This window comes from Eptesicus fuscus, chromosome 11 (genome assembly GCF_027574615.1).
Source record: "Eptesicus fuscus isolate TK198812 chromosome 11, DD_ASM_mEF_20220401, whole genome shotgun sequence".
Lineage (NCBI taxonomy): Eukaryota > Metazoa > Chordata > Mammalia > Chiroptera > Vespertilionidae > Eptesicus > Eptesicus fuscus.
In genome coordinates, this window is record NC_072483.1 from 86,958,423 (window position 1) to 86,985,852 (window position 27,430).

Sequence of the window (27,430 nt, forward strand, 5' to 3'; positions counted from 1 at the left end):
TGGCCATGTTGTGTCCACATGGGGGCAGGATCTTTGACCACATGAGGGCAGCCATCTTGTGTGTTGGAGTAATGGTCAATCTGCATATTACTCTTTTATTAGATAGGATAGAGGCCTGGTGCAGGGGTGGGGGCCAGCTGGTTTGCCCTGAAGCATGTCCCGGATCAGGGTGGGGGTTCCCTTGGGGCATGGGGCGGCCTGGGCAAGGGGCCTGTGGTGGTTTGCAGGCCAGCCATGCCCCCTGGCGACCCAAGCGGAGGCCCTGGTATCTGGTATTTATTTATCTTCTACAATTGAAACTTTGTAGCCTGGAGCAGAGCCAAGCCTTCTGCTCGCTCCGTGGTAGCAGCCATTTTTGTTAGGATTTATTTATCTTCTATAATTGAAACTTTGTAGCCTTAAGCGGAGTCCTGGGCCGGCCAGGGTGTGTGGAAAGCTTGGCTTCCTCTATCACCAGGGAAACCCAAGCCTCCCTCCTGTTCTCTGTGGCCACAGCCATCTTGGTTGCGTTAATTTGCATACTCACTCCTGATTGGCTGGTGGGCGTGGCTTGTGGGTGTAGCAGAGTGATGGTTAATTTGCATATTATTCTTCTATTAAATAGCATACCTCACCACTAATATTGTCAGCATTTAACATTTTTGCTCATGGGCACTTTTCTCATAGGAGCATTTGATCTTCTCCATGATAACTCTTTCCATTGTACCGAGAAAAATAATTTTATTCTATTTTCCACAATCAACTGTCAACTTTAGTAGTTGCAGAGAAAACAAGTAAGATAAATGGCTGAAATGTACCAATACTTCCAAGCCACATTTAAATGAACAATTTCAACCTTTCCCCAGCTAAGTAATTTATCTAAGTTGTCAAGAAGGAAAAATGGTTTATGTGAGTTATCTCCTTCTTAGGTCTACAGATCCTGACAGAAATGACACACCAGGTGCGAAAGCCAAGGAGAGGAGGTGAGAAGCATGTCCTCAGGCAACCCCCTGGCTGGTAGGCAGGACACCTAGGCAGCCAGCGCTTGGTCAGCTCAATGGATAGAACCTGGCAGTAGCCTGTGTGCATATCTGATGTCTCTGCCAGCTCCCAGCTGCCTCTGCCTGTTGTAACACAAAGAGCTTTTCTTTGCTTCAGTGATAGCATATCTCCCAACGGATCTTATTTCCTTGCCATAGCTTTGTATCTAAAAGGACTTAGACAGGTAAAGGACGGCATTACTTTATGCATTAGATGTCCTCAATGAGGGTATATAAGGTTATCAGTTAAGATTTAAATCATTTACTTAAAATGAAAACTGTAATGCTTTTCCTCAGAGACGGCTTGAACTATCCAATCTGTGTGAAAAGGCTGTCCTTCCTGCTCTTCTCCATAGGGAATTTAACTAATTGCCTAGGATCACTGCAGAGTTCATGTAACTACTTATTGTTACCGAAAAGATGAACTTCCATCACAGCGTGACTCATAAACCTTCCACAGATTCCCATTTTCTTCTGAATTATATCTAAATTCCTAGAACCACAGAACAGTATAGTTAGAAATCACTTTAAGAACTGTCATGGACTATCCTATTTTATAGATGAAAACACTGGGCCTCAAATGGATTTATCTAAGCCACACAGCTAGTTAGTGAAAGAGTTGAGTCCAGAAGCCAGGTATTCTTGAGGCACAGACTGAAGCTGATAAGTTGTTCTGTAATACAGATATTATATTGAAGTTCAGAATTCCTATTGCAAGTGCAAGTGGGCGACTAACACTTAATAAAGTAGAATTCATCAAGTAAAGCATCAGGAAAATACATTTTTGCCATGACTGCTTCTCCCTGCAAGTCTAATTTGCAACATGCATCAACCAACATAATTATTCTTCCTATGAAACCTAGAAAGAACTGCACTTAACCCCTTTCTTTCAGAAAGGGGTTATCAAATTTGGAAAATCAATCACAGAAGAATGTGTGAGTCAATAAAAATAAAAAAAAAACAATCTACTCTAGACCTAGTTTGTTCCCTCCCCTTGAGAACAGTGAAATAATTAATCAATCCCTTACTTTACTTTTAACCAAAACACTGGGTGTTAGTGTTTGGTTCTGTAATGGCTCAGCTGTTCAGATTGCTTAATATAAGATTTGGATTTTATTAAACCCGGCACATTTTTAAATCTGACTGCTGTTGCACTATCTTTGCTAACTAGAATGAAGATACTTCCCTTTCATTTTTAATTTCTTTTGAAAGTCCAATAAAAGCTATGTTAATAGATTTTGTTTTTAAGCAAAGGCAATCCTATCAAAGGTGTTAATTTTCAGTGAAAGAAGAACACAAATAGGTCCGAACATGTGCAAGCTGACCAGACATCCACTGCCTTGGTGTATGATGGGTATTCTCTGGCCCGGGACCAGCTCTGAGTCACATTTCCAAGCCGGGCCTATGACAGCGCAGGACAAGCGGACTCGCACCGAGCCGGCTAAAGGACGCTTGCCTCCACATCATGATAGCAACAGGAGCTCCCGGGAGCTGCTTTCTGAAAAGAGGGATCATTTTGCTTTTTCCTCCAGTTGCTCTATTTCCAGCTATCTATTGATTAATCATTAGAAATGTTTGATTTTTATCCAGCTATGATTAAAATTTAGCTAATTCATAAAATTACCAGGTGACTAACCTTCCTGAACCTTCTCCAGATTTGCAGGACTGCCTCACACTGCCTTTAACTAAAAGTGTTGCAAGACCATGAATTCCAGGAAAGGAAAGTGAACTTTGAGGAGACAGGCACAATATTCCACAACACGCCGGCCCGAAATACTTATTAACATGTCTCTGATACCTAGTGTCTTTGGGAACTTGGTACCAAGTGGAGATGTTGTCAGCCTTTGAGGTGCTGACAATACCCTCATTACACAGAAAATGTGTCAGAAGTCCTTGCCACGCCCACAAGTAAAGGAAGTTTCAATGCACTAAGTGTTCAACATCTTGTCTTTCAATAACATGCTCTGGATGAGCACATGCATGCAGGCTGTTCTTTCTCTGGGTTCCATGTCTACACAGCCAACATAGTGTTTGAAATGCCAATTAACAAAATGTCCATGTCTGTTTCATAATGAAAGAGGGGGGTGGAAGAAGAGTATCTTTCCTTATCTAATCACAATTCAAGTTAATTTCAATAAGCAAAACTACATACCAACCACTTTTTCCCATCTTGAGACTCAATATATCTCAGTATAATGCTGACAGAAGAGAATGTATTTAACCAAACTCATTATGGTTGACTTAATTGGGATACCTGCCAGTATATTGATCCCATTGCAAGAGTGATTAAAGATAGCAATTAGCTCTTTTTGCTAGATTCCTGGTCATGTTAACACAATCAACTGCTCTCCAAATCCCACCCCAACTCGCTTAGTAAAAGATTAAGTAACCTTTGACTCGTGTTCTCTAGAATGTTTTCATTTCTTCTTTAACTTCAGAAAATCTGTTGCTCTTACCACAGTAAAGTTTTAACTTTTATGTTAATGATAAATAAGTCCACACAAAAGTCACCTTCAGAAAATGCTTCGGGTTTCTTTTTTCCAGTTGCCGTCCCCTGTGACCATTCCTCCTCTGAATGCTATATTCAAACACTAACTGCGCAAAAGTTCTCACATTAATTTAAAACATTCAAAAGGACCAAATATGTTAGGCAAATACTTTTTGACTATGCATGAAAAATTAGACAGGTGAGAACATTCAAAAAGTAAATTCAGCTACCTAAAGAAAAAGATGATATGTTTCTTTTTTAGACACCCCAGTGATGTCCTGTCACCAAATGTAGAAATGTGACTAGAGTAAAATGTTAGGGCTGGGACTAGAAATGGGTTTCTAAAATAATATTCAGTCTACATGCATAAAAACACCATTGTGGAAAGAAAAGAGTCAAACCTATTCAAACAAATTTTGACATTATCCTGCTGAAATTGCTAAGTATTGTCCAGTGTAGTCATCCACTATTATGACCTCGTATTAAATGGTGAGGAACATGAGCAGATCGCCAATCCCAGACTCCTAGGACCCGGCTGGACTCACCAGGCCGTCTGTCCTGAACGTAAGAACTGGAACACAGGGTGTGGGGTACCTCCCACAGCCTCTGCTATACGTGCTTCAGTGGGATATTTTCTTAGAGAAAGTGAAAGTCCAGAGTGGGGAAGTGACATTTACTGTTTCAGAGACCTGGGCCAAAAGAATCACAGTGCAATAAAGGGGCAAGTGACAGAAATAATGTTCTGAGTTTAAGTTCTTGGGGCCGTTACTAACAAGTTTCCTGAGGACCAGAGTCACCAAGACAGCACTGCGGCAAGCCGTCTATAGCGGCCATAGCTCTCCTCTGTGTGTTCCAATCCCGCAAGGAACACTGCCCACTTTCAGAGACTATTCTACGTGCCTGGGTTACTGATCAATAACATTCCCAGTTTGCTTTCATGCTTTCAGAAGTTGTCACATCCCGTCTCTGGCTGTGACACGTGTTCGATATCAGGAAAGTCACCTCTGCTTCAGCTGCACTAATACCAGCTGGGCATTTACATAGTTACATGCCCATTCGGTGTGTTAAGGGAGATTGTAGACAGGACTGCTCCCAAGAAAAATCACAATTACTTGAGCAACCTCTGGCTCACCTTACCCAGACTTGGAGAACCCTTTGTCATTGGGATCTCTTACTTTTCCCAGGTTAAAACTTGCTTATAGGACAGAATCAAAGGTACGGATTACCAATAACCTAATGTGCTATTAATCATGGAGACTTTTTTTGCATTTTAAAAAAGATAAAAAATCTTGCCCTGCTGATGTGGTTCAGTGGTTGACCAGTCAGGGCACATGCCTGGGTTGTGGGCTCCATCCCCAGTGTGGGGTGTGCAGGAGGCAGCCCATCAATGATTCTCTCTCATCATTGATGTTTCTCTCTCTCCCTCTCCCTTCCTCTCTGGAATCAATAAAAATATATTTTAAAATACATATAAAAGGGAGAAAATATCTTTTAACTCAAAGGAATTAATTGTAATTTTGAAATTTCAAGTACCATGGAGCAGAGAGCAGCCATGTGTTTTAAATAGGATAGGGGATGGAGGTATGGAGGTATCTTCTGAAATTATGCCATACAAATAAGAGTATTTTATTATGGTTATATTTAGTTTTTGGTTCTTTGATTTAATGCTACAATCTATAATAATGAAAGCATAATATGCTAATTAGACCAGACGTTCTTCCAGACGACCTTCCGGATGAAGCCGGGGCTGCAAGGGAAGCCCGGGTCCCAGGTGCCAGAGGGAAGCCAATGCTGGCAGCCGGGGGAAGGAAGGCCTACTCTTGCATGAATTTTGTGCATCGGGCCTCTAGTAGAATTATAATTGCCATACTAATGTCAAAATGACTTTTTTTAATATATATTTTTATTGATTTTAGAGAGGAAGGGAGGGGGAGAGAGAGATCGAAACATCAATGATGAGAGAGAATCATTGATCTGCTGCCTCCTGCATGCCCCCTACTGGGAATCAAGCCTGCAACCCAGGCATGCGCCCTTGACCAGAATCGAACCTGGGACCCTTCAGTCCGCAGGCTGATGCTCTATCCACTGACCCAAAATGGCTAGGACTTAAAATGACTGTTAACACTGAATGACTTTTAAAACCCTTAAGAGGAAATATTTCCAAGTCTTAAATTAGCCAGAAGTTTGGTAAGGGCTAGGGTCAACAGAGGTCATTCGGGAAAACCTAAATTTAGAAAAGGATCTGTGCAGATGAACTCAGGGTCAATGTTTTCTAGAACAGTTTCATTTATTTCCTTTTGATCAGTAGTATAAATTGATACAATTAGTTTGGCTTTCAATAAATGAAGGTTACCTGGTTTCCTGATTTGTTTCTTTTGATACTGAAATAAGCCAAACATTTGTATCTGTTCAGAATGATTTCAGGTTCTTTTCTGTATTTTTTTAGTGGTTACAACTTTTTTCTCTTGGATGGCATATACATAGTTCATTACCACATTTGAGAAATTTAAACTTTTAGGCAACTTGAGTGTAGGTTGAACATGCAAACTGTTCATTTAAGAATACCTGCCCCCTACCACCGCCACCATCAAGAAATAAACCCTGGATTTGTCATCCGCCTTAGTCATCCAAGTAAGTTCTTATTAACGTCTCTAAGGTTTTTAAAGACTATTTTTATGGGAAGTTTTATGTTTTCATAACAATTGAGCAGAAGGAACGAAGAGTTTCCATATAACCTCTCACCCCACCTACCCCCAGTTTTCCCTACTGGTATCATCTTGCATTAGTGTGGTGCATGTATCACAATTCACGAGCAGGTATTTATACGTTATTATTAGGTAAAGTCCACAGTTTATATCCAGGTTCTCTCTTTGTGTTGCATAGTGACATGTATCCACTTTTACAATATCACAGAGAATAGTTTCTCTGCCCTAAAACTCCCCCCTTGTGCCACTTACTCATCTCTCTCTCTCTCTCTCTCTCTCTCTCTCTCTCCCCACCTCTCCCAGCCCCTTTCGACTACTGGTCTTTTTACTGTCTCCATAGCTTCACCTTAGTCTATTGGTTTATAACTTTGTGGATAAGACAGGAAAAAATTTAGCTAGGGTGGTGTCACAGAGGTAAACAGAGGGGATTTAAAGATCCACCACATTCATTTATAGCATGAGAACTACACTATTTTCACCAAGAATAGATGTTTTTGTTTTCTTTTTATTCAACTAACATAAATGGATAACTTACAACATGCCAGCACTGTCTTAGGTGCTAGAGATAACAGTAGTAAGTGAGACAGACAGGGTCTCTGCCCTCTCTAAGTTATACATTCAAATTCAGAGACAAAGGAGAAGAACTGAAATTAAACAAAAAGTCAAGCAAAATATTTTTCCAAGCTGCTAAGTAGAATGATAAAAATAAAACAGAGTTATGTCATAGAGTAACAGGTGGGAACAGAGGCTAGGGAAGGCTTGTCTTTATTGATTTAAGAGAGAGAGAGTTGTAGGGAGCAGCTCTGGGGTCAAGCCTCAGACTGACCTGTGGCAGGGCCACAAACAAGTCCCAGCCTGGAAGGCAAAGCTCTCCTAGCATAATTAAGCCTGACCTTGTAGCCCTCCCTAATTCCTTCCTAAGTAGCTAATGGGCTGTGGGAGGTGCAGCAAGCGTTGCCAAAACAAGAACATTTGTGTACATGTTAATCTACCTTGTTTTAATCAGACTATAAAATAAAGCATCAGCTTGCAGGCTGGGTCTTTTGTGTCCTCATCCAGGCACAGGAGATCCACCAAGCCCCAGCTGTATTCTCTTTCTGTCTTTTCTTCAATCCTTCACTGCCACTCCTCAGGTTCATCCTTGGCCGTGCTGATGTGGCACAGATAGTGAGGGAAGAAGGAAGGGAGGAGGGGAGGAGAGGAAGAGTTTTTGTTGTTCCACTTGTTCATGCATTCATTGGTTGCTTCCTGTATGTGCCCTGACCAGGGATCAAACCCGGAACCTTGGGGTATTGGGACAACACTCTAACCAACTGAGTTCCCCAGCCAGGGCAGGGAAGGCTTCTCTGAGGATATGGCCCTTGAGCTAAGAATTAAAGGATATGAAGCAACTATCCTTGCAAGAGAGAACTTTCTAGGCAGAAGGAACCACAAATAAAATGGCCTGGAGATGCAAACAAGCGTGGTCTGGTTGAAGAGAGAAAGAAAGCCCATTTTGAATCAGAGAGTGAGCCGAAGAGAGAGTATGAGGGTGAGGCTGGGAGAGGCAGGGGAGACAGGCGGGCAAGGCCAGCTGATGGATGGACCCACAGGTCACAGTGAAGAGTTTCCATTTCATTGTAATGGGCAGCCACTGGAGGATTTTAGAGCAGGAAAGTGACCTGCTCTGATTTATGTTTTTAAATGATCACTCAGGATCTACTGAGTATCTTAGGAGACGTCCTTTAAATAAATACTAACATTAATACACCAAGGGTATTAAAGATGCCAACCATTACAATTCAGATCCTAGAAAGTAAAAATCCATTTTTACATTTGAGGTCAAGAATGTCATGACACATATCTGTCCCTACCCACCCCACTCCCTAAAGAAATAACCACAGAGAGGTCAACAGTGTTTCCGATCACATGCACAATCTGCTGAGGTTACCATTTGGTACAAGGACATTTCCACTCAAATTCCTAACAAAATAAAAAAAATCACTCCATAAGCAACTATCAACCAAGATATCATTACAAGCATTTCGGCTTTCCAGTGTGGCTTTTACTTTAAGCTTTGGAAACCATACTATGCCTGCAATTAAAAATTGCATTTTAAAAATCTAAATGAGAAATGGCTGATGTCCAGCAGGTAAAACTGAAAAAACCAGACAGCACTGGACCCTCGGGGATGTGAAATGGACACGGTGAACCACTGCCCAGTGCTTTGCTGCTCATTGTAGGCCCAGCTCCAGGGCACCAGGCTCCTGCTCAGCAATAACTTCTCTTTCTTCGCTTACAAGGGAATTGGAAGACTAAGTGATTTCCACTGTCTCTATGGCAACTAGCACCCTAATTTCACCTCTTAGATGGCAAGTATACCTATTCACTGAATAGCCTTCAGTCCCCATTTTTATGAGGAAAAATTGATTTCATGGAAAATGAGATATAGGCAATAAGCGAACTTTTCCTCCCGCAACCATGGAGTAGAGTTTATCAGAGGGTCCATCATTCATAAGCAGAATACACTCTGTGGGGTATTTTTCTTTTTCCATTACAGGATGTTAATCCCAAATGTTATCTACTTGTTTTTTTAATGGTAAAATACTAGTATAATTCTTTTCTTCCTTAACATTTCTTTTTATTGAACTAGGAAAATTACTCAGGTTCATTGTAAAGAGTTTGGTAAATACAAAAATATATAGAGAAAAGCATACACAAGAAAATAAAATTCCTCTTATTTAAAACCAATAATAATATCCTGCTAGCATTTTAGATGTGGAGACATATAAATACAGTTAAAATACTATAAGGTATATTTTTGGAGCCAGAGTTTTTCACAAAACACGATATGCGTTCTCCACATCATTACATATTCTTCCAATGCATGATTTTAATAGTTTCAACGGAGTGCATGACATGGTTTACCATATTTTATTTAACCACCCCCTCTATGTTGACATTTTAAAATACAAATATTTATGTACAAATTTGTTGGCTTAGAGAATAATTCTCTGGAAAGGAAATACATAGATCAAACGGAATAAACATTTTAAATTCTCTTTCCAAATTGTTCTCCCCCTAAATTATATCAACTTATTTTCCCACTAGAGGTAGATGGATGGCAGTATCTTAAATTTTCTTAAATTCCTTATCAGAGGTACTGTTTAAAAAAATAATGCCGATTTAATGGAGAGGGGAAGTATGCCACTACAATTCTTTAATATCTTTCATTTAAAATGTATTTCAAGGTTAAATGTTTTTACATTTCCATTATATTTTTGGGTAGAAGAGACACATGAATCGCCCGTTCACCCTTGAAACCAGGTCTATTTGTTATTCTTTAATACCCATTATCCCTTTATTTCTCAGTAACAGAAGAGATGTACTTTCAGTTGAACATTTGGAAATAAGGACATTTCCCATCCTCCTTTGCATCTGACTGTGTCTTTGTGTCAACTCCAGGCTGATATATGAGCAAAACTTACCTATGCTATTTCAGAGAAACGTCCTCAAAGGGCAAGGATATGGCCTACAGCTCCCCTTTATGCTCCCTGTTAGTTGAAATGCAGATGTTATGGTTGGAGCTCCAGCAGCCGTTCTGCACCGTGAGGATGGGGTGGGGACGGTGGAACAGAACGCCAGAGGAAGCCCAGGTGCCTAAGAACTTGGGAGAAGTGCCACCTTGGATGGCTGGTCTCCGGATTTTTATGTGAGAGAATAAAACTTTGTCTGTTTAAGCCATAATTAGCTTGCATTTTAGCTTCGTGAAGCTGAACTTGATCCTGACTAATGTAAGATTTTCTTTTCCATATTTTTCCTTATCAATTTTCAAGTACTCATTCTATTTTAAGGATATTGACTTTATCTGGCTTACACATTACAAAATTTTCCAATTTGTTATTTGCTACTAATTTTTTATGGAAAAATAGTTATTCTTAAGTTTAATTGCTACCTAAATCCATTACACATTCAGAAAAATTAGAGAATAGTATTAGCTTAAAAATATAAATCCCTAAAAAAATGTTTTCTCAACCATCATAAGGCAGCATAGAGGTTTAAGTTCACTTCCTATGGGTGTGCAATTAAATGGCTCTTTTGTTGGCTAACGTTATTTAGATGATGGGATATGGATGCTTTCGAGGACTTAATCAATAATTCATTCTTTGCTAAAAGTGATTTTCCATTTGCAGCCTGTGGAGCTCGGGGCTCAAAGCACAGCCTGAGAGGTCTGCCCGGGGCTTAGGGGAAGCCAAGTGGCTGGCCCTGCCTCCATCCCCAGCTCGGGTTTCAAAGGCCATCACTCAGTGTCATTCATTAGAGTCCCTCAAAAACGCCTCCTTACGATTTCCCAGACACACACACAGATCAGAAATACAGTCATCACTTCCTACCAGATCATAAGCAGCCAGCATCTTTTTCTGCACGTCTGGAATCGCCCCCAGCGGCTCCAGATAAGGAAAGCTGTCCTTCATCACAAGGGAGACGGAGGGAGTGTTGTCACTGGCGATGAGCCGCGAGGACAGAGTCAACAGGCACTGCTTCAGGCTGGCAATGGGAGGAAGGCCACACAGCTCCTTCACGGACACGATGGCGTTCTGTGGGCAAGGAAACACGGAATCACACGTCTGACCACGTGACACATCACCCCAGCACTTCTAGGTTCACACAGAAGTGCATTCATTAAAAGCACTCCCTTAAATGCACGGGTAATTTAACGTGAACTGGATTATAACCAACCAAAAACGTTGTGATGTGCACAAAGGTAACCCAGAGCCAATTCACTGTCATACTTCATCTTCCTCCATTTCTAGCAACTGCCACAGATATGCCACAAAGCCACTCAGATTATGCCCCAAGGCTACACAGCGCTTTTCAAGGCAGAGCCCTGGAAGAGTCACACACATCAGCACTGGCTGGTCATGAGTGTCGTACTTGATTGGTATCATGATGCTCATTAAAACATGTCAGCAGCGGCACAATGCAGCGCATCTCCTTTGAGCTTTCCCCCTCGGGGTAGCAGGCTGTCAAATACCATCCTCTTCTGACTCACCGTCAGTGGTATTCCTCTGTCATCCCAGCAGAAAAGCACCTGGCAGACGCGAGTGCTAACACACAGTTCATGAAGAACTGCATTTAAGAGCCCTGTTAGGTGGGCTTTTAAAAATTCACTTAAAACCATAAGAATTATACCTATTCTGTTTTATTAATGGTGAACAGCACCAAACCTATATGTGCCTCATGGGTTTAGTGACAATGAAACTATTCATTTCTCTACTCATTAGGCTCCACGTAATCTGTAACCCCCAAGGACTTTATGCTGAGATGATATAAATTATCAATAATACTTGGAAAAACTTTATCCATAGCCAACTCTCCTTAATATCTATTTTATTTTAATATGTTTTTATTGATTTCAGAGAGGAAGGGAGAGGGAGAAAGAGATAGAAACATCAATGATGAGAGAGAATCATGGATCGGCTGCCTCCTGCAGGCCCCACACTGGGGATCAAGCCTGAAACCTGGGCATGTGCCCTGACCAGGAATCAAACCGTGACCTCCTGTTTCATAGGTCGAGGCTCAGCCACTGAGCCATGCCAGCTGGGCCGTAATATGTATTTTAAATACATAATATATACAATGTATATATTTCAAGAATTATATAGAAATATATAAAATCTACTTCTAACATTAAGTTAGATGTAAAATTGACTTACAACTAATGTAATATAGGGATATATATTAGTTATAGAATTATGTCAGAAAGTCAGTAGAAGATGCTGCTATTTAGAGCCTATTTTTAAGTAATCTTTACAAACCATATTATCTTTTGGCATTTTGGCTATTTAAAATTGTTTTAAGCCTATCCTAGAACTTCTTTGTGAAATAATGTAAAAGTAATCTTTTCACCAACTGATGAGTATGAAGTTCAACATCATGTGACTAACAACCATGACTGGTCATGGATCTCCATAGCAAGCAATTCTGGATTTAAAGCCGAACATTGCTATTTATTCACTGTCATATTTGGACAATTACTTAACCACTTCAAGCCGGATTTCTATTTTGAAAGTAGGGTTCTTTGGTGAGAGCTATAGGAAGCTGTTAGCTAGCGGGGCAAATGAAGTGCACTGAAGAACGTGCCCCTCCTGTTTTCTCTCATGCATACACCACTGCCGCCTCTGCAAACCAACACATGATGTAGTAGTGGGATAACGGCTGGGTCATACACGTGGGAGCTTCGTGAGGACTTGGTGTCAGATGGCTGCACAGTGACATGAGCCTGGAGTAAGTGCATCCAATAATATTGAAGAAGGAAGTCTGCAGCCATCTCTGGTTCCAAACATTAATGAAAGGAAGGAAACTAACACTGGATTTCTATCTGCTGAGACTGGGCCATCCGCACACACTCTCCTCTAATTCTCATAATAATCCTGTGATGTACGTATTACCATTTTTCTTACCTTATGTGAAGAAAAGTGATGATGAGAAACCTAAAATAATTTGCTCAAGATCACAAGGAGTTTAATCAAAAATCTATATCCTTTCCATTAAACCACATTTCTAAGAGAAGACTAAATAGTTTTCAACAAGTTCATTTTTGTTTGTTTAGTTTTGCTTGCTCTTGCGGGGAGTAATTTATTATTGCTGTACATTTAAGCAACAAAATCTAATAGGCATTACACTTGTTTTATATGACTTCAAATTACCTTCCATGTTCATATCGGCAAATATTTTATATATACAGTTGTAATGGTTATGCATGTGTTTGTATGTATATATATTTTATATGTAATATTTTATATTCTTTTCACATTTCATACACACATTCCCATCTGTCAGTTTAGTCATAGACTAGGGATATTTAATAGATTTGCAGCATTCTGCTACCGTGATACTCCGTTAACCAGCTTAGTGCAGGCCAAAGTTAACACAGCATTGCAATTAGAAACATAAAATACGAACGTCATTCAGTGATACTGGGTACATTCCACCTTTCTGATCATTGTTGGAGGAATCAGATCATTCCTAAATCACAATGCTCACTGGCAAGCGTGGGGTCCAAGTAAAAGCAGGGGCCCGGGAGGCGAGCAGGGACTTCTCCTACCTGCATGTTCTCCCTCAGGTCTATGGCTTCTCGTAAGGGATGCACCGCTATTTTAAAGACGTCGTCGATGGGCTTGAGACCGACGTTCCTGAGCATGGTGTACTCGCGGGCTTTCTTGCCCATCCTCACCGAGAGGCTGCGCTTCTGCGCCTTGCCGCCGCCGCTGCGGTTGGTTATGGCCGTGTGGACGAAGAGGGTCACGTGCTCCATGACGTCCCCCACGAAGGAGCGCAGGGGCACGTGCCGGTAGCCGGGCTGCAGACACTCGAAGGGGATGGTGTACTGCCCGATGAACTCGTCCCCGATGTAGTCGTCGTCCAGAACCACGAAGCGGATCATGGCCAGCTCCGGGAGGTTCACCTGAAACTCAAAGGTCTCATCGAAGATGGGGTTGTCGCTGTTCTGCTGCACGGTCTTCGTTCTTTGCTCCGCGCAGTCCGCTGGAATCCCGTGGATCTCTATGCACACGTAGGGGTCGATGACATCGCCTTTGGCGCACGCCCCCTTGGGCTTGGGGAAGTTCTGGCCGCTGATGACCTTGATGTGAAGGGCGAGAGGAGACACCCCCGGGACCACGCCCTTCGTGTTGGCGCTGAAGTAGGACACTTGGTCCCGCATGACGGACGGCCGGAGCACGTAGCCGCAGCCCCCGTTCTGGAGGAACCAGCCCGTGTGGAGGTCCATCATCGGGCCCGGCGTCTGGAAATTCATCGCCACGATCTGGCAGCCACAGTTCCAGAAGTCCTGTGGGTTCAAGTTACTGGAGTCAATCCTCATGGCACTGGGGTAGATTCTGGATAAGAACTTCTTGTTGTAGTTCACAAAATCCTCCGGGTATTCGTTTGCGATGCGGCTGGCCTCCGACTCGCTGAAGGAGCACAGCTCCCAGTAGTTTTGGCTTCTCAGGGACAGTTCGAAATCCCTGTGCTGAACAGACTGGCAAATCGACACCAAGTCGGAGAGCTCCCGGCACAGCCAGATGTGTCTCTGCTCACCATTGTAATCCACCGACATCCTTCGGGATATTTCGGCTTCTTCGTCTTCATCTGTCACCTCTCCTTCCGAAGCCTCTGAGTCGGGAGGCAGTTTCTTCCCTTTCACGATGATCCTCCTTTTCAGTTTCTCGGGTGATGGGAGGTAGGCTTCTGACGGCGAAGGGGCTTCGGTGTAGAGTGTAGGGCCGAAGACCTTTCTCATCTGCTGGACCATCGCCTTCTGCTGGGGGAGCGAGCAGCGGTTCCCCAGGCACAGAATGAGCGGGTACTCAGAAGCCACGAAGGCAAACTTGTTGATCACCTCCAGGACACTTCGGAAGGACAGCTGTGTGCTCGTGTTGTTTCGGTTACAGAGGACCGGTTCGCTGTCTGGACCGTCACTCACATCGAGCTCAATGCTGCGGCAGCCCATCTTCAAAGCTCTAACGTACCCGTTGATGTCAGCCGGCCCCCGGAACTGGTCCTCGATGAGATAGGTGTTGTGCGAGGCGCTGATGTAGTAGTGGGATAACGGCTGGGTCATATCCTGGGCGACCTTTTTCTGCTCCGGATCGAAAAGGTCGCATTCCGGTGACAACAGATACTGGGTAAAGCCATCGATGGCAAGGAATCCTTTCTGACGCCCCTCTTCGGAAAGCTCGTATCTCCGAATGATGTCCAAGCACATGTCCTCGGTGATATGGGTGACTCCTTGCTCGGCTTCCAGAAAGAGCATCAGGTCATTGGCGTCCAGGTACTCCTTGTTTTTAGATATCTGCACGAGTAAGAAGTACACTTCCGGCCGGGTGCAAAGTTCACAGAAAGCTTCACAAAACTCCTCCTCGGTCACGCGGGTGGTGAGCTTCTCCTTGCTCTTCTGGATTTCCTTGAACTTTAACCTGATCTTGGATTCCTTCAGGGTGGGGTTGAGTTGTTTGATCAACTCCACCGCGGTGTCCTCCAACATGATCCCATTCCCATCCACGTCGGCTGCCACAAACACCGTTTTCAACCACATGAACCTGGGCGTGTTCTGGTTGCCCTCCATGACATCGAGGGGCTGCTTGCTCCGAGAAACCAGGTACCGTAACCCCGACACCCAGATGTTGGCCACGTCGGCCGAGTGAGCCACCAGGTCCAGGGACTCGTAGTTTTCCCCGTGGAGAATGGAAAAGGCACAGTCCTCGCAGATCTGGTCGGCGAGGCCGTTGTTCCGGAACGTTTCCGTGTTCTTGCCCAGCCTGATCTCTTTGACAGCCGAGATGTCAAGCTTGGCTTTCTCCAGGTCCTTCTTGGACGGCTCCCAGCGGAGAGCGAGGAGGTCGGTGTCCAGGGTGAAGAAGCGGTTGTAGATGCGCGAGTTGGGCCGCACCTTCTTGAGCTCGCAGCCGGCCTGCATGAAGCTGATGCAGTCGCTGGCGCTGCTGACCTTCTTCTCCGACGGCATGCTGCTGAAGGACACGGTCTTCTTCCGGCCGCCGCCCTTCTGGTTCGCGGGATCCTGCAAAATAATTGGGAAATAATGAAGCCGTGGCCTTCAGAAAATAGGGGCCTTCAGTAACACTCTGTGGGCTCCTCAGACTCCATCCAGACAGGACGGTTGTTTGGACGGAGGCTGGCCTAGAATGTTCCTCTCCACTGTTTCAGAAAAGAGGGACTGCTGAGAAAATTAATGTTATTTGGTTCAGAAAAATACTTATTTTTCAAATGCCTGCGTGTTCTTTGAAGGAAAATCAAGCACTATTAAGCTAACTGCAAATCACTCATTTGCGCATTAAAGCAATTTTGTAAGAAACCCTACATGTTGGCAATTTGACAACCTAGCTGAGTCCATATAGGTGGGTGAAAGAAATAGAGCTGGATTTCCTTTGAAAGTTTTCCTTATTGGTACTTAGCAACCCCATAAGTTGAATACTTAAAACGAGTTCAAATAGGAGATTTTAACCTTAACATACTTTACATTACAAAAAGGGCTTACACTATAGCTTAACTGAGGATTATTTTTTTTTCCTCAAACTATTTTGAAGAACATGAGGGTATTGAAAGTCAGATTGAGAGCTAACAGTGGACAATAACTCTTGCTTGAGTGAATTTTCAGACCAAGGTACACAATTGAAATGAACATTCTGGGAACTGCACCTGCATCTCAGTCTACTGCTATTTGTTAGCAGCCCCAGCTTGGAACCAAGCAGATACATGACTAGCTCCACTAACTTGTAAGGTCCCTCCAATGGAAGTTAAGTGTCAAAGCCCTCTGCCATAGATATCACAGGGAACATGTGCACCCTGCCTTTCCCCCAGGCCTGTAAGTGTGCTTGGAACTTAAGTCTCTGAAACCGGGTCTCCTCAGCCCATTTCACCCTTCCCTAAGCATGCTCATTTCAACCATTCAGATTCGTGTGTCTTATCCAGGTCAATTCTTTCCTGTGGCTATTTCCTCCTTGGGTGTATCTAGGCCTTCTTATTGTCTTTCCTAAGCTATACATCCAGTCCTCTGAATACTCTTCATTATGAGATGATGGGCTTCATCTGAGTCCTAGACTGTCCACTGTGTCTATCACTCCCACTTCATTGGCACTGAACATCTGACCGATGCCACTTAAAGCAGGATATTTCTTTATACGTTCCTCTGCTCAGACCAGGAACTCAAGTTAATAATGCTCCCAACCACATCGTCAATTCAGATAATTCTCCCAGAAACAACTTTCCCAAAAGCACCTTCATGCATCTTATAGTGCCCAATGTTGTAAGCATATCAAAGAGGAGAGTGCACAAGGAGCAAAAATAACTAGCCTCAATTGTCATTATTCCACTCAGTAGTATGACCTTTGTACGTCACTTAGCTTCCCTCTCTGAATCTTTATTTCTGCTTTAAATAGGAGTGAATAATCCTTCTCCACAACAGAGTGTTCTTATGAGACTCAAGAGAGAAAATGCACCTATACTCTTTGTAAACTGTAAGTGCTTCTAAGGTCATTCTTTTTGAAGGAAGAGGAACATTTGCTCATACATGTGGTCATTGGAGGACCATCAGTAGGCACGGACCAGGACATCGGAGATTATAAAAAAAATTATTCATTCTGACCTCTGAGCACCTAAGACAAATGTTTAAAAACAGCCGCATGGTACTGAAAAGTATAGCCAAAGTAGTCTAGGCTGCCTCCTTCACCAGCATCCTTTTAAAACAGGGTGGAATCTCTTCACTAAGGCCTCATTTAATTGTGGTCTTGCCTGTAAGAGCCTCCCTATCCGATGACTTGGGAAAAGGCACAATGATTTATTAGTCAATTAACTACAACCTTGCCCGTGAAAAGGAAACAAATTTTGCTTTAGTTGTAGAATGTTGGTGGGCTGATCCATGAACTCAAATACATATCTTTTTTAAAGTGACAAAGATATAAGTTACCCAATTTAGATGACAGAATCTTGCCTCTCGGTGCCGTGGCATTAAAGAACTTTGCTCCTGCTTTTCCAGAGGGTTGTTATTGTTAATTATCCCATAGTGGCCAAATTCCTCATCCTTAAGTTAAAAACAATTGTTTATATGCAGAGGCGCTGTTAGAACACATTTAAATTCGTCACAACCCACACGCTCGGGAATATCAGATGCTTGTGTGTATTTTTCCACACCATCAAGGCAGGCACCTAATGGCACTGCTGAGATGGGATTAATCTAGCAAGTAAACTAGAGAGGGAAACTGTGAATTGTGAGGGTAAATTAGACAGTGACTCAAGCTTTTAAAGCTACCATTTGACTAGTCATTTAAGCTAATGAGAGCTTTCACATTAAAATTTATTTTTATGTTAGCAGATCATGTTCCAAATAAGATTATTGTCAACAGAGTTATAAAACGTCTAATAGTTCCTAACAAACTTCAGATGGGAAATTAGCGTTCCTCTAAGTGCATGTCATAGTTCCTGTACCCGATGCACTATTATGTGTTATTACGCCAACCTTCAATGTAATAACACATTGACCGAGGAGGAGTTTTGTGAAGCTTTCTGTGAACTTTGCACCAGGCCGGAAGTGTATTTCTTACTCGTACAGATATCTAAAAACAAGGAGTACCTGGATGCCAATGACCTGATGCTCTTTTTGGAAGCCTGACGCTCTACTCGTGATCTGAGCCACCATTTGTTGATGAGAACAAAACTCCAGCTTTCAGAAGAGATTTCTCTTATAAGCCTCTCTTCTTTGTGGTGAGATCTCCTTAAATCTCCTTAAGTCAAGACAGTTTCTCTCCTAGTAAGTTAAGCCTCCCAGAGATGAATGTCTTATATCTAGCCTACAAAAGAATCCACCTGCCCTTATTATAACACTCGTTTTTTGCTTTGACTTGCAATTTCCGCATGATTATAAAACTTCTCCCAAAAATGCCTTAAAACTTGGAACCAGTGGAAAAGATATGCTCTGAGGCTGTCATTTCACAAAGGACAAAATCCAAAATTATTACAAAGCCCCAAATGAGCAAAAAACTGATCATAGCACGTGTGAACAAATAATTAGCTTGTCTGCTGTTGACTAGAGCCAAGATAACTTCTATTCAAAATATGCTAGAAGGGTTTCAGGACTCGGATTCCTCTAGGTCTGCTCTTTCAGGGTCAGACTATGCACTGGCTCTGGAGAGTCAGGAGGAGGGAAAATGAGACTGTCAGAGTGGACAGGGAAGATGGATGACTCCAAATCTCCCTCTGAGCCTCTTCGCCACCATGGCCCCTTTGCCAAGCCCCATACACCCAAATCTTTTTTCCCCTCAAGAAGATGTTGGCAGGTTGTTGGTGAAGGAAGACTGTTCAGGTAAACAGACAAGGGATATCCCCAAATGAAAAAAAGTTGACGTCTGGGTTATAAATCTTCCTTGTTGATAAATACAAAACATATTGGATGATGAAATGAGAACAAATCCATTGCAGTTATCTGTATATTGAGAAGACAGGCACTTTTTGCGCTTTCCAAGAGAAACCAAGTTCATTCTCAGTTCAGGCATGCTCTCGTCAGCTTTCAGCTTATTAGATGATTGAATTGTCTCCAGTAACCAGAAGGCCTATCCAAAAGATTATTATAAAGTGTGGGATCTCCCTGTTTATCGCAAAGCTAAACTTTCTGACTCTGGAATTAAGGGGAAAGGCTAAAGTACCAATTCCCTCCCCACATTTCTCTTAGAGCAGCTTACCGAAAAGTTTAAATTTATTAGGACGAACAGCATCTTGTGAAAAGTCCCCTAAATTCAAGCTTAGCCTCGTATTCTAAGGGGTCCAAGAATAAGTCAGGCATGGAGCTCAATCTTATTTCGTAACATTCTATGTTGAAGTTTCCAAATTATCATTTCACAAAAGGGATCACCTTTAAAGAGGTTAAATAATCAAATAAACAGCCCTAGCCAGTTTAGCTCAGTGAATAGTGTTGGCCTGTGGACTGAAGGGTCCTGGCCTATGGCACATACCTAGATTGCAAGCTTCATCCCTAGTCCTGGTTGGGGTGCACGTGGGAGGCAACCAATCAACGTGACTTTCTCACATCGATGTTTCTCTCTCTGTCTCTCCCCTTCCCTTCCACTCCGGTGAGGTTTAACAAAATAATAACAATAATAATAATAAAAAATAAACCAAATTTTGTTTATATGGTCTCTTAACATTTTCAGATAATACTTTTGGATCTATTGTTTTCTTAAATTAATCAATACTTTAAATAAAGTGTTTAATCATCAGAATCAACAAGTCTCATAAATAGTAATGTAGCAGACATATGTTTTATTCTTTTATTAAAACAATATAAGACATTGATTTGACTATGAGCACTGTCTCTAAAATATCTATATCATACCATAAAGATTATTTCTATCTAATCTCATGATGAAAGGGTTGATTTCAAATCTTAGAAATAATTTCAAAATATTAGGGGGAAATGTACAAATATTTTAATATTTTTAAATTTTCATTTTTTTTACATTGTTGCTTATCTACTATTAGGAACCATAATTAAATGAGATTTCTCTACAGCAGTGAAGGCTTTACAGCTCCCTAAACATATTTTGTTAAACTAAAATTGAACTAAACACACATACATTCAAACTAATAAGCTGGTTTTCCTAAGTTCCCACTGGTTTTTCTCTTCCTACGACCAGTTTAGTTGGATATACTGCAAGTTTCTTAACAAAAACTCAACAAACAAAATCTCTTTTCTTCATAACTCACAACACTGCCATTTGATACACGCCCAGCTTTGGGTCTCAATCATGAAACTATGAACTATTTTTACATAACAATTTCAGGAAAAAGTATATTGACGCAGAAGAAAAAATAAGTGAATGTAGTTAACATCAGAAATGTATACTTAAAAATGGTGGATTTTATGGTATGTATGTTTTATCACCAAAAGAAGTATACCGAATCACTGTACAAAAATGTAAGGATAAAGAAAACATAACGCCCGCATTTCCCTACCTCTGACCTGATGAGCAGGTTTAAACATCTAACTATTTTGTCACATATTCTTTTCCTTTTTTGACAAGTTGTTTTTAAAAAAGTGAAGAGTTCTAAAATGATTCTTTGTTAAAACAGAACAAATTTACCAAACTCTAAAGAACAGCAATCAAAACAGCAGGTGTCAAACTGTGAATAAAAGGAATCTGTCTCATAATGCAGAAATCCAGATTTCTCAAAATGACATTTGCTTTTCTCTCTTAGTGTAAGAGGTGGTGAAAACTTAGTTCTGAAGAGTTCTCTTTAAAAAGTATTCACAAAAATTTATTAGATTATAATGAAAAGACAACTGAAATATAGACAGTAAACCTTCTTTTCACCGTAAGGGTTATATCTGTCCTTATAGACAACTCCTAACACTAATTCATTCTGGTTTTATGCACTTCCAAGCAAAACTCAGAAACAAAAGGTTGATTGATACATAAAATCTTCAAAGGATTGTGACAATATAGTCTAGAATCCAAATGAGCCCTCACCTTGAATATTGAGAGACCTCTGGTCTCCATTCTTCATTCCTTAATTCAACAACAATGATAGGTACCTACTGCATGCTAGGGACTAGCACAATGTAGAGTTGAAGAAATTGATATAAAGTCTGATTTTTATCTCACATAGGTCTTTCTGGACATGCACTGAAAGGATATAATGTGGATAAAACTGAAGATGGCAGAGTAGGTGACTCCTGTAGCTTTAAAGGAAAGAAATGATGGTACAAGGTAGCTTACTAATAAAGGGGATGGAGAGAAGTGGGAAGTATCAAGAAATAGAAGCATACCAAAATACCTTTTATGAAACACTATATCCAGATCTATGTGTTTAAAGTGTTATTTATTTAACACCTGAAACAAACCTACTTAGATGATGTTTCTTCAACAACGGTGGAGTAAAAGCAAAGAACTGCCTCTCCTGAACCTTTTCCTATATTCCTTCATCTCTGTGATTCATTCCAGGAGTAAACTCATTAAAGCCTAATGGAAATCACTGACCTTTCATTGCAAATGCTCACAGGTAGCATCAAAGACTGTTTCACCTGTTTGGAATTGTTTTTCTTTTCCAATGAGACATTAAGTGCATACAGATGAGGAGACCTGGACATAGAGAAAACCATGTGGAATAATGGCCTTGGAAGCCTGCATCACCAGATACCCACTTCCTCCTACTGTTCTGGGGACACCTGTCATTTCTGTTTCCCCCCTCCACCTCTACCCCCAGCATTAGGGCACAAACCTTCAATTGTTTATTACGAAACCCCACTGACCAATGAGCTTTCTATTCTCAACTTCATTTCCGTCAGGTCCATCAGGATGCTTTCCTATAATGTCAATTGCTTTCATGGGGAAAGCCTCATTTCTCCCTTAAAGCTTACGAATCACGAATCACGTCTTGTGTCCTTTGCAATTCACTTTGTATTCAGTTACAAGGAACATTCACACTCCCATTACTCTAGTCAAAAACATGACCTTTCAATTAACCCCACTGCTAGATGCGACGCCTGGTTTTGTTGATTCTAAGACCCAGGAGAAGATGCCCCAGCCCAGTGCCTTAGCAGCACCAGTATGAACAAAATGCGGTAGACACCAATAAAGGTCACCTGACAATTATCCCACGGCCTCTGAGGGATGACCTGCTGCTATCAGTCCTGTTCCTCGAGCACAGGTATCCACATCACCCTCAAAAACACGGCATTAAAATGCATCGGGAGCCTGTGCGACTCTCAGCAGAGGTGCCAGGAGCAGAGCGGGCCTGGAAACTGAGATAGGATTCTGTCCTTTCTCATGAGGCTCCCAGCCAGCAGGGCCCAGGAACCCTGGCTGAACTCCTGCCAGCCCCGACTTTGCTGTTTCTGGAGTGAGGATTAATCAAAGGCACTCTTTATGGAAAGCAGCATGTCATGGCCCCTGAATAAAGAAAATCTGTAATGAAGAATATGTAAACGTATACTGTTAACATCTATGCCAACTGCATCTCTTTCAGTGTATTTTTGTAAAGATTAGATGCAACACCATAGGGATAAGCATATATAACTTGATGCTTAATTAGGGCATCCATCAGAAATTGATAAATAATTAGTTAGGTCTTTAAATCTATGCATAATTTTATTTTTTTCATTCTAACGTTGCACATTTAATTAAAGTACTTTATCTAAAAAATTAAAATATCAGTAGAATGGCACATTATTAAGTGGAGTTCATTTCACAAATGTTCCTGACAAAATTTCACATTTTCTTTGTGTGCTAAATGTAAATAGCCATTCCACAGAATAGTTCCTCCCTTTTTGTGGCTTTTCAATTTTTAATGGGAGTATTTACCATCAACTATGAGACACCAATATATAATTTACATTGATTTCAGTCCTTTTGGGATTTAAACATATCCTCTAATCATCCAAACTTGAATACAGCATTTTTTAAACTGGAAAGGAAATACCCAACATATTTCAAAACTCTGTGAGTTCTACCACTTGTTATCATAGGGAGTTATAGAAGACTAGAGGCCCGGTGCACAAATTCATGAACCAGTGGGGTCCCTCGTCCTGGCCTACGGGATCGGGCCAAAACCGGCTCTCCAACATCTCCTGAGGGGTTCCAGATTGTGAGAGGGCGCAGGCCAGGCCGAGGGACCCCACTGGTGTACAATTGGGGCTGGGGAGAGACGCGGGAGGTTGGCCAGACTGAGAGGGACTGCGAGAGGGCTCCAGGGTGTGTCTGGCCCTTCTCACTCAGTCATGATTGGCCAGACCCCAGCAGCAAGCTAGCCTACCGGTCGGAGCGTCTGCCCCCTGGTAGTCAGTACATGTCATAGTGAGTGGTTGAGCAGCCTTAGTATATCATTAGCATATTACATTTTGATTGGTTGAACAGATGACTGGACACTTAGCATATTAGGCTTTTATTATATAGGATGAGTTTCAGAAACAGAGGTGATTTATAAAAATAAGAAAATCATTTAGAATTTGAAAGTTGCTAGAAGAGTAGATCTGAAACGTTCTCATCACAAGAAAAAATGTAACTATATGTGGTGATGGATGCTAATTACATTTATTCTGCTAATAATTTCATAATATATACATATATCAGATCATTATGCTCTACACCTAAAACTAATACAATGTTACATGCCATTTATTTCTCAATTTAGAAAATCATTTAGAGTTAATATTAACTTAACTAGAAACAAGAAATATAATCAGCCTTGTTCAGGGCATAAAGTTTTATTTGAAAAATGGTCACCTTCCAGGAATTCACTGTTTTCTATGAAATATTTGCTAAGAACAAGGTTTCTGTTCACATATATCATTTATAAATTCTAATTAGGGTACATAAAACAAATTCTCATTAAGAAAAAAATCTTATAGAAAATTTAAAAATAATGAATTTATTTTTAAAAAACATTTTAAGCTGAAACCGGTTTGGCTCAGTGGATAGAGCGTCAGTCTGCAGACTGAAAGGTCCCAGGTTCGATTCCGGTCAAGGGCATGTACATTAGTTGCGGGCACATCCCCGGTGGGGGGTGTGCAGGAGGCAGCTGGTCGATGTATCTCTCTCATCGATGTTTCTAGCTCTCTATCCCTCTCCCTTTCTCTCTGTGAAAAATCAATAAAATATATTTAAAAAAAAAAAAAAAACATTTTAACCCTAGCCAGGTGGCTGAGTTGATTGGAGCGTCCTCCCATACACCGAAAGGTTGGGGGTTCGATGAGTGGTTGGGGCACGTACAGAAGGCAACTGATCAATTTCTCTCTCTCTCTCCCCCTTCCTCTCTCACTAAAATAAATAACAAAATATATCCTTGGGTGAGGATTAAAAAAAACATTTTATAAATGTGTGTGACATGGGACATGGAGATTAAATGTTAATTTTATACTGATAAAAGTATGTCTATTCAAACTTAAGAAACACTTCATTTATAGTCCAAATTAATTTTCCCTAGACTTAGAGAAGTCTAGTCTACCATTTAATAAATAGATGTGTAAATTAACAAATAGACAACTTCTTACATTTGTATTAAGTCTTTATAGCTTCTAACACTTACATTTAAATTATTTTACACTTCCCAAATGAATATTTCTTCTGTAATAAATCCCTAAGAGCAATCTCCGAGCTTTCCATAAGGTAAATCACATACAAAACAGAATGTCAATTCTCCTGACCCAATGGAATGTGCAAACACATCCTTAATATTTTTTCTCTTACGTTGATAATAGACTATGCCCTTCATGACCAGTTACCATAGACATGTAAAAGCTTTGGCTCAAATAGCCAGCTTGACTTGAACACCAAGATGAATCTGATTAAAGGTGTCAAGCTTTATCCAAAACTTCCAGAATGGGTTAGTACCATCTAACACTTTAATCCGCATTTTATTACCTCTGATTAAATGAACATAAGCTTTTGTCCAGTGCAACGAACAGATGGCAGGTCTCAAGAGAATGCATACTCACTCTTAGCACAGGGACTCTTTTAGGATGACTGTCCTCCCTCCCCACTGATACCCAGTGGAAACTTCATGGTCAAAGTGGAAACCAATCTATTGTCTTCATTTAGAAAAAATGAGAAAGGAAACTATGTAAGGATAGTTTTATTTGAGGTAATAAAACTCAAAGCCTATAAATACCTTACTGATAGAAATTACTGAAATAAAGAAGAATAAAGTAGGTGGGATCTCAATACCAGATTTCAAGCTGTATTACAAAGCCACTGTTCTCAAAACAGCCTGGTACTGGCACAAGAACAGACATATTGATCAATGGAACAGAATAGAGAGCCCAGATATCGACCCAAACCACTATGCTCAATTAATATTTGACAAAGGAGGCATGAACATACAATGGAGTCAAGACAGTCTCTTCAATTAATGGTGTTGGGAAAATTGGACAGATACATGCAAAAAAATGAAACTAGATCACCAACTTACACCATACACAAAAATAAACTCAAAATGGATACAGGACTTAAACATAAGACGGGAAACCATAAAAATACTAGAGGAATCCACAGGCAACAAAATCTCAGACATATGCCAAAAGAACTTCTTCACTGACACTGCCCCTAGGGCAATGGAAGCTAAAGAGAAAATTAACAAATGGGACTACATCAAAATAAAAAGCTTTTTTACAGCAAAAGAAACAATCAACAAAACAACAAGAAAGCCCACTGCATGGGAGAACATATTTGCAAATGCTATCACTGATAAAGGTTTAATCTCCAACATCTACAGGCAGCTTATGCAACTTAATAAGAGGAAGATAAATGATCCAATAAAAAAATGGGCAACAGACCTAAACAGAATATTTTCAAAAGAAGACAGAAGGAAGGCCAAGAGACACATGAAAACATGTTCAAAGTCACTTATTATCCGAGAGATGCAAATCAAAACAACAATGAGGTACCATCTCACACCTGTCAGAATGGCTATCATCAACAAATCAACAAACGACAAGTGTTGGCGAGGATGCGGAGAAAAAGGAACCCTCGTGCACTGCTGGTGGGAATGCAGACTGGTGCAGCCACTGTGGAGAACAGTATGGAGTTTCCTCAAAAAACTGAAAATGGAACTCCCATTTGACCCAGTAATCCCACTCCTGGGAATATATCCGAAGAAACTAGAAACACCAATCAGAAAGGATATATGCACCACTATGTTCATAGCAGCACAATTCACCATAGCTAAGATTTGGAGACAGCCTAGGTGCCCGTCAGCAGATGACTGGATCAGAAAACTGTGGTACATCTACACAATGGAATACTATGCTGCCATAAAAAAGAAGGAATTCTCATCATTTGCAGCAACCTGGATGGAATTGGAGAACATAATGCTAAGTGAAATAAGCCAGTCAATGAAAGAAAAATACCACATGATCTCACTCATTTATGGATAGTAAAGAACATTATAAAGTGATGAACAAAAAGATAGATACAGAGACAGTAAAGCATCAAACAGACTTTCAAATTACAGGGGGAAAGTTAGGGAGAGGTGGGGGAGTTATGAAATCAAACGAAGGACTTGTATGCATGCATATAAGCATAAACAATGGACGCAAAACTCTGGGGGGTGAGGGCATGAATGTGTGTGGGGTGGGGGGGTAATGGTAAGATATGTACACATATAATACCTCAATAAAAAATAATTAAAAAATAAAATAAAATAAAATAAAAAATTACTGAAATAAATTCCTTCTTCCCAAAACATTGGACTGGGAACTAATGGATTTTATTCTCACCATCACCACCTACTTGCATGACTTTGTGCCAAACAAAAGTTTCTATGTCTATTGATTTTATTTGCAAAAAAATTTAATTCTGGTATAATTCATAGGGCTACTTCAGGACCAAAGGGGGAAAACATGCTAAAGCACTTTGAAAAGCAAAAAAGTCCAAAAAAGTGAATTACAGATCTACCTCACTTATGATAAATAAAATATGGCAATGTATTAAAAGACCAATAAATTCTTCAAAAATTCAGGTTTATTCCAGAAATGCAAACATGAATCAACATTAGGCAATCCATCAATGTAATTCAATAAATAAATAGGTTAAAAAAAGGAAAACAATATGACCAGACCTATAAATTTCCCAAAGGCACTTGATAAAATACAACAAAATCTCCCAATAAAACTCACAGTAAACTGAGAAGAAAACTTCCTTAACATGAAAAAAAATCCTTTATCAGAATCC

At 40.9% G+C, this 27,430-nt stretch overlaps 1 protein-coding gene across 1 annotated transcript in view; it reads right to left on the minus strand.

Moving 5' to 3' along the window:
- The window catches only part of PLCL1 (phospholipase C like 1 (inactive)), a 252,641-nt gene that overhangs the window by 33,969 nt on the left and 191,242 nt on the right, over positions 1–27,430 (minus strand). The window contains exons 2-3 of the mRNA XM_008146488.3: positions 13,300–15,774; positions 10,586–10,789 (exon numbers count right to left, since the gene is read on the minus strand). Of these exons, the coding sequence (XP_008144710.2) occupies positions 10,586–10,789; positions 13,300–15,774 (2,679 nt within the window). The remainder of the gene's footprint in view (positions 1–10,585; positions 10,790–13,299; positions 15,775–27,430) is intronic.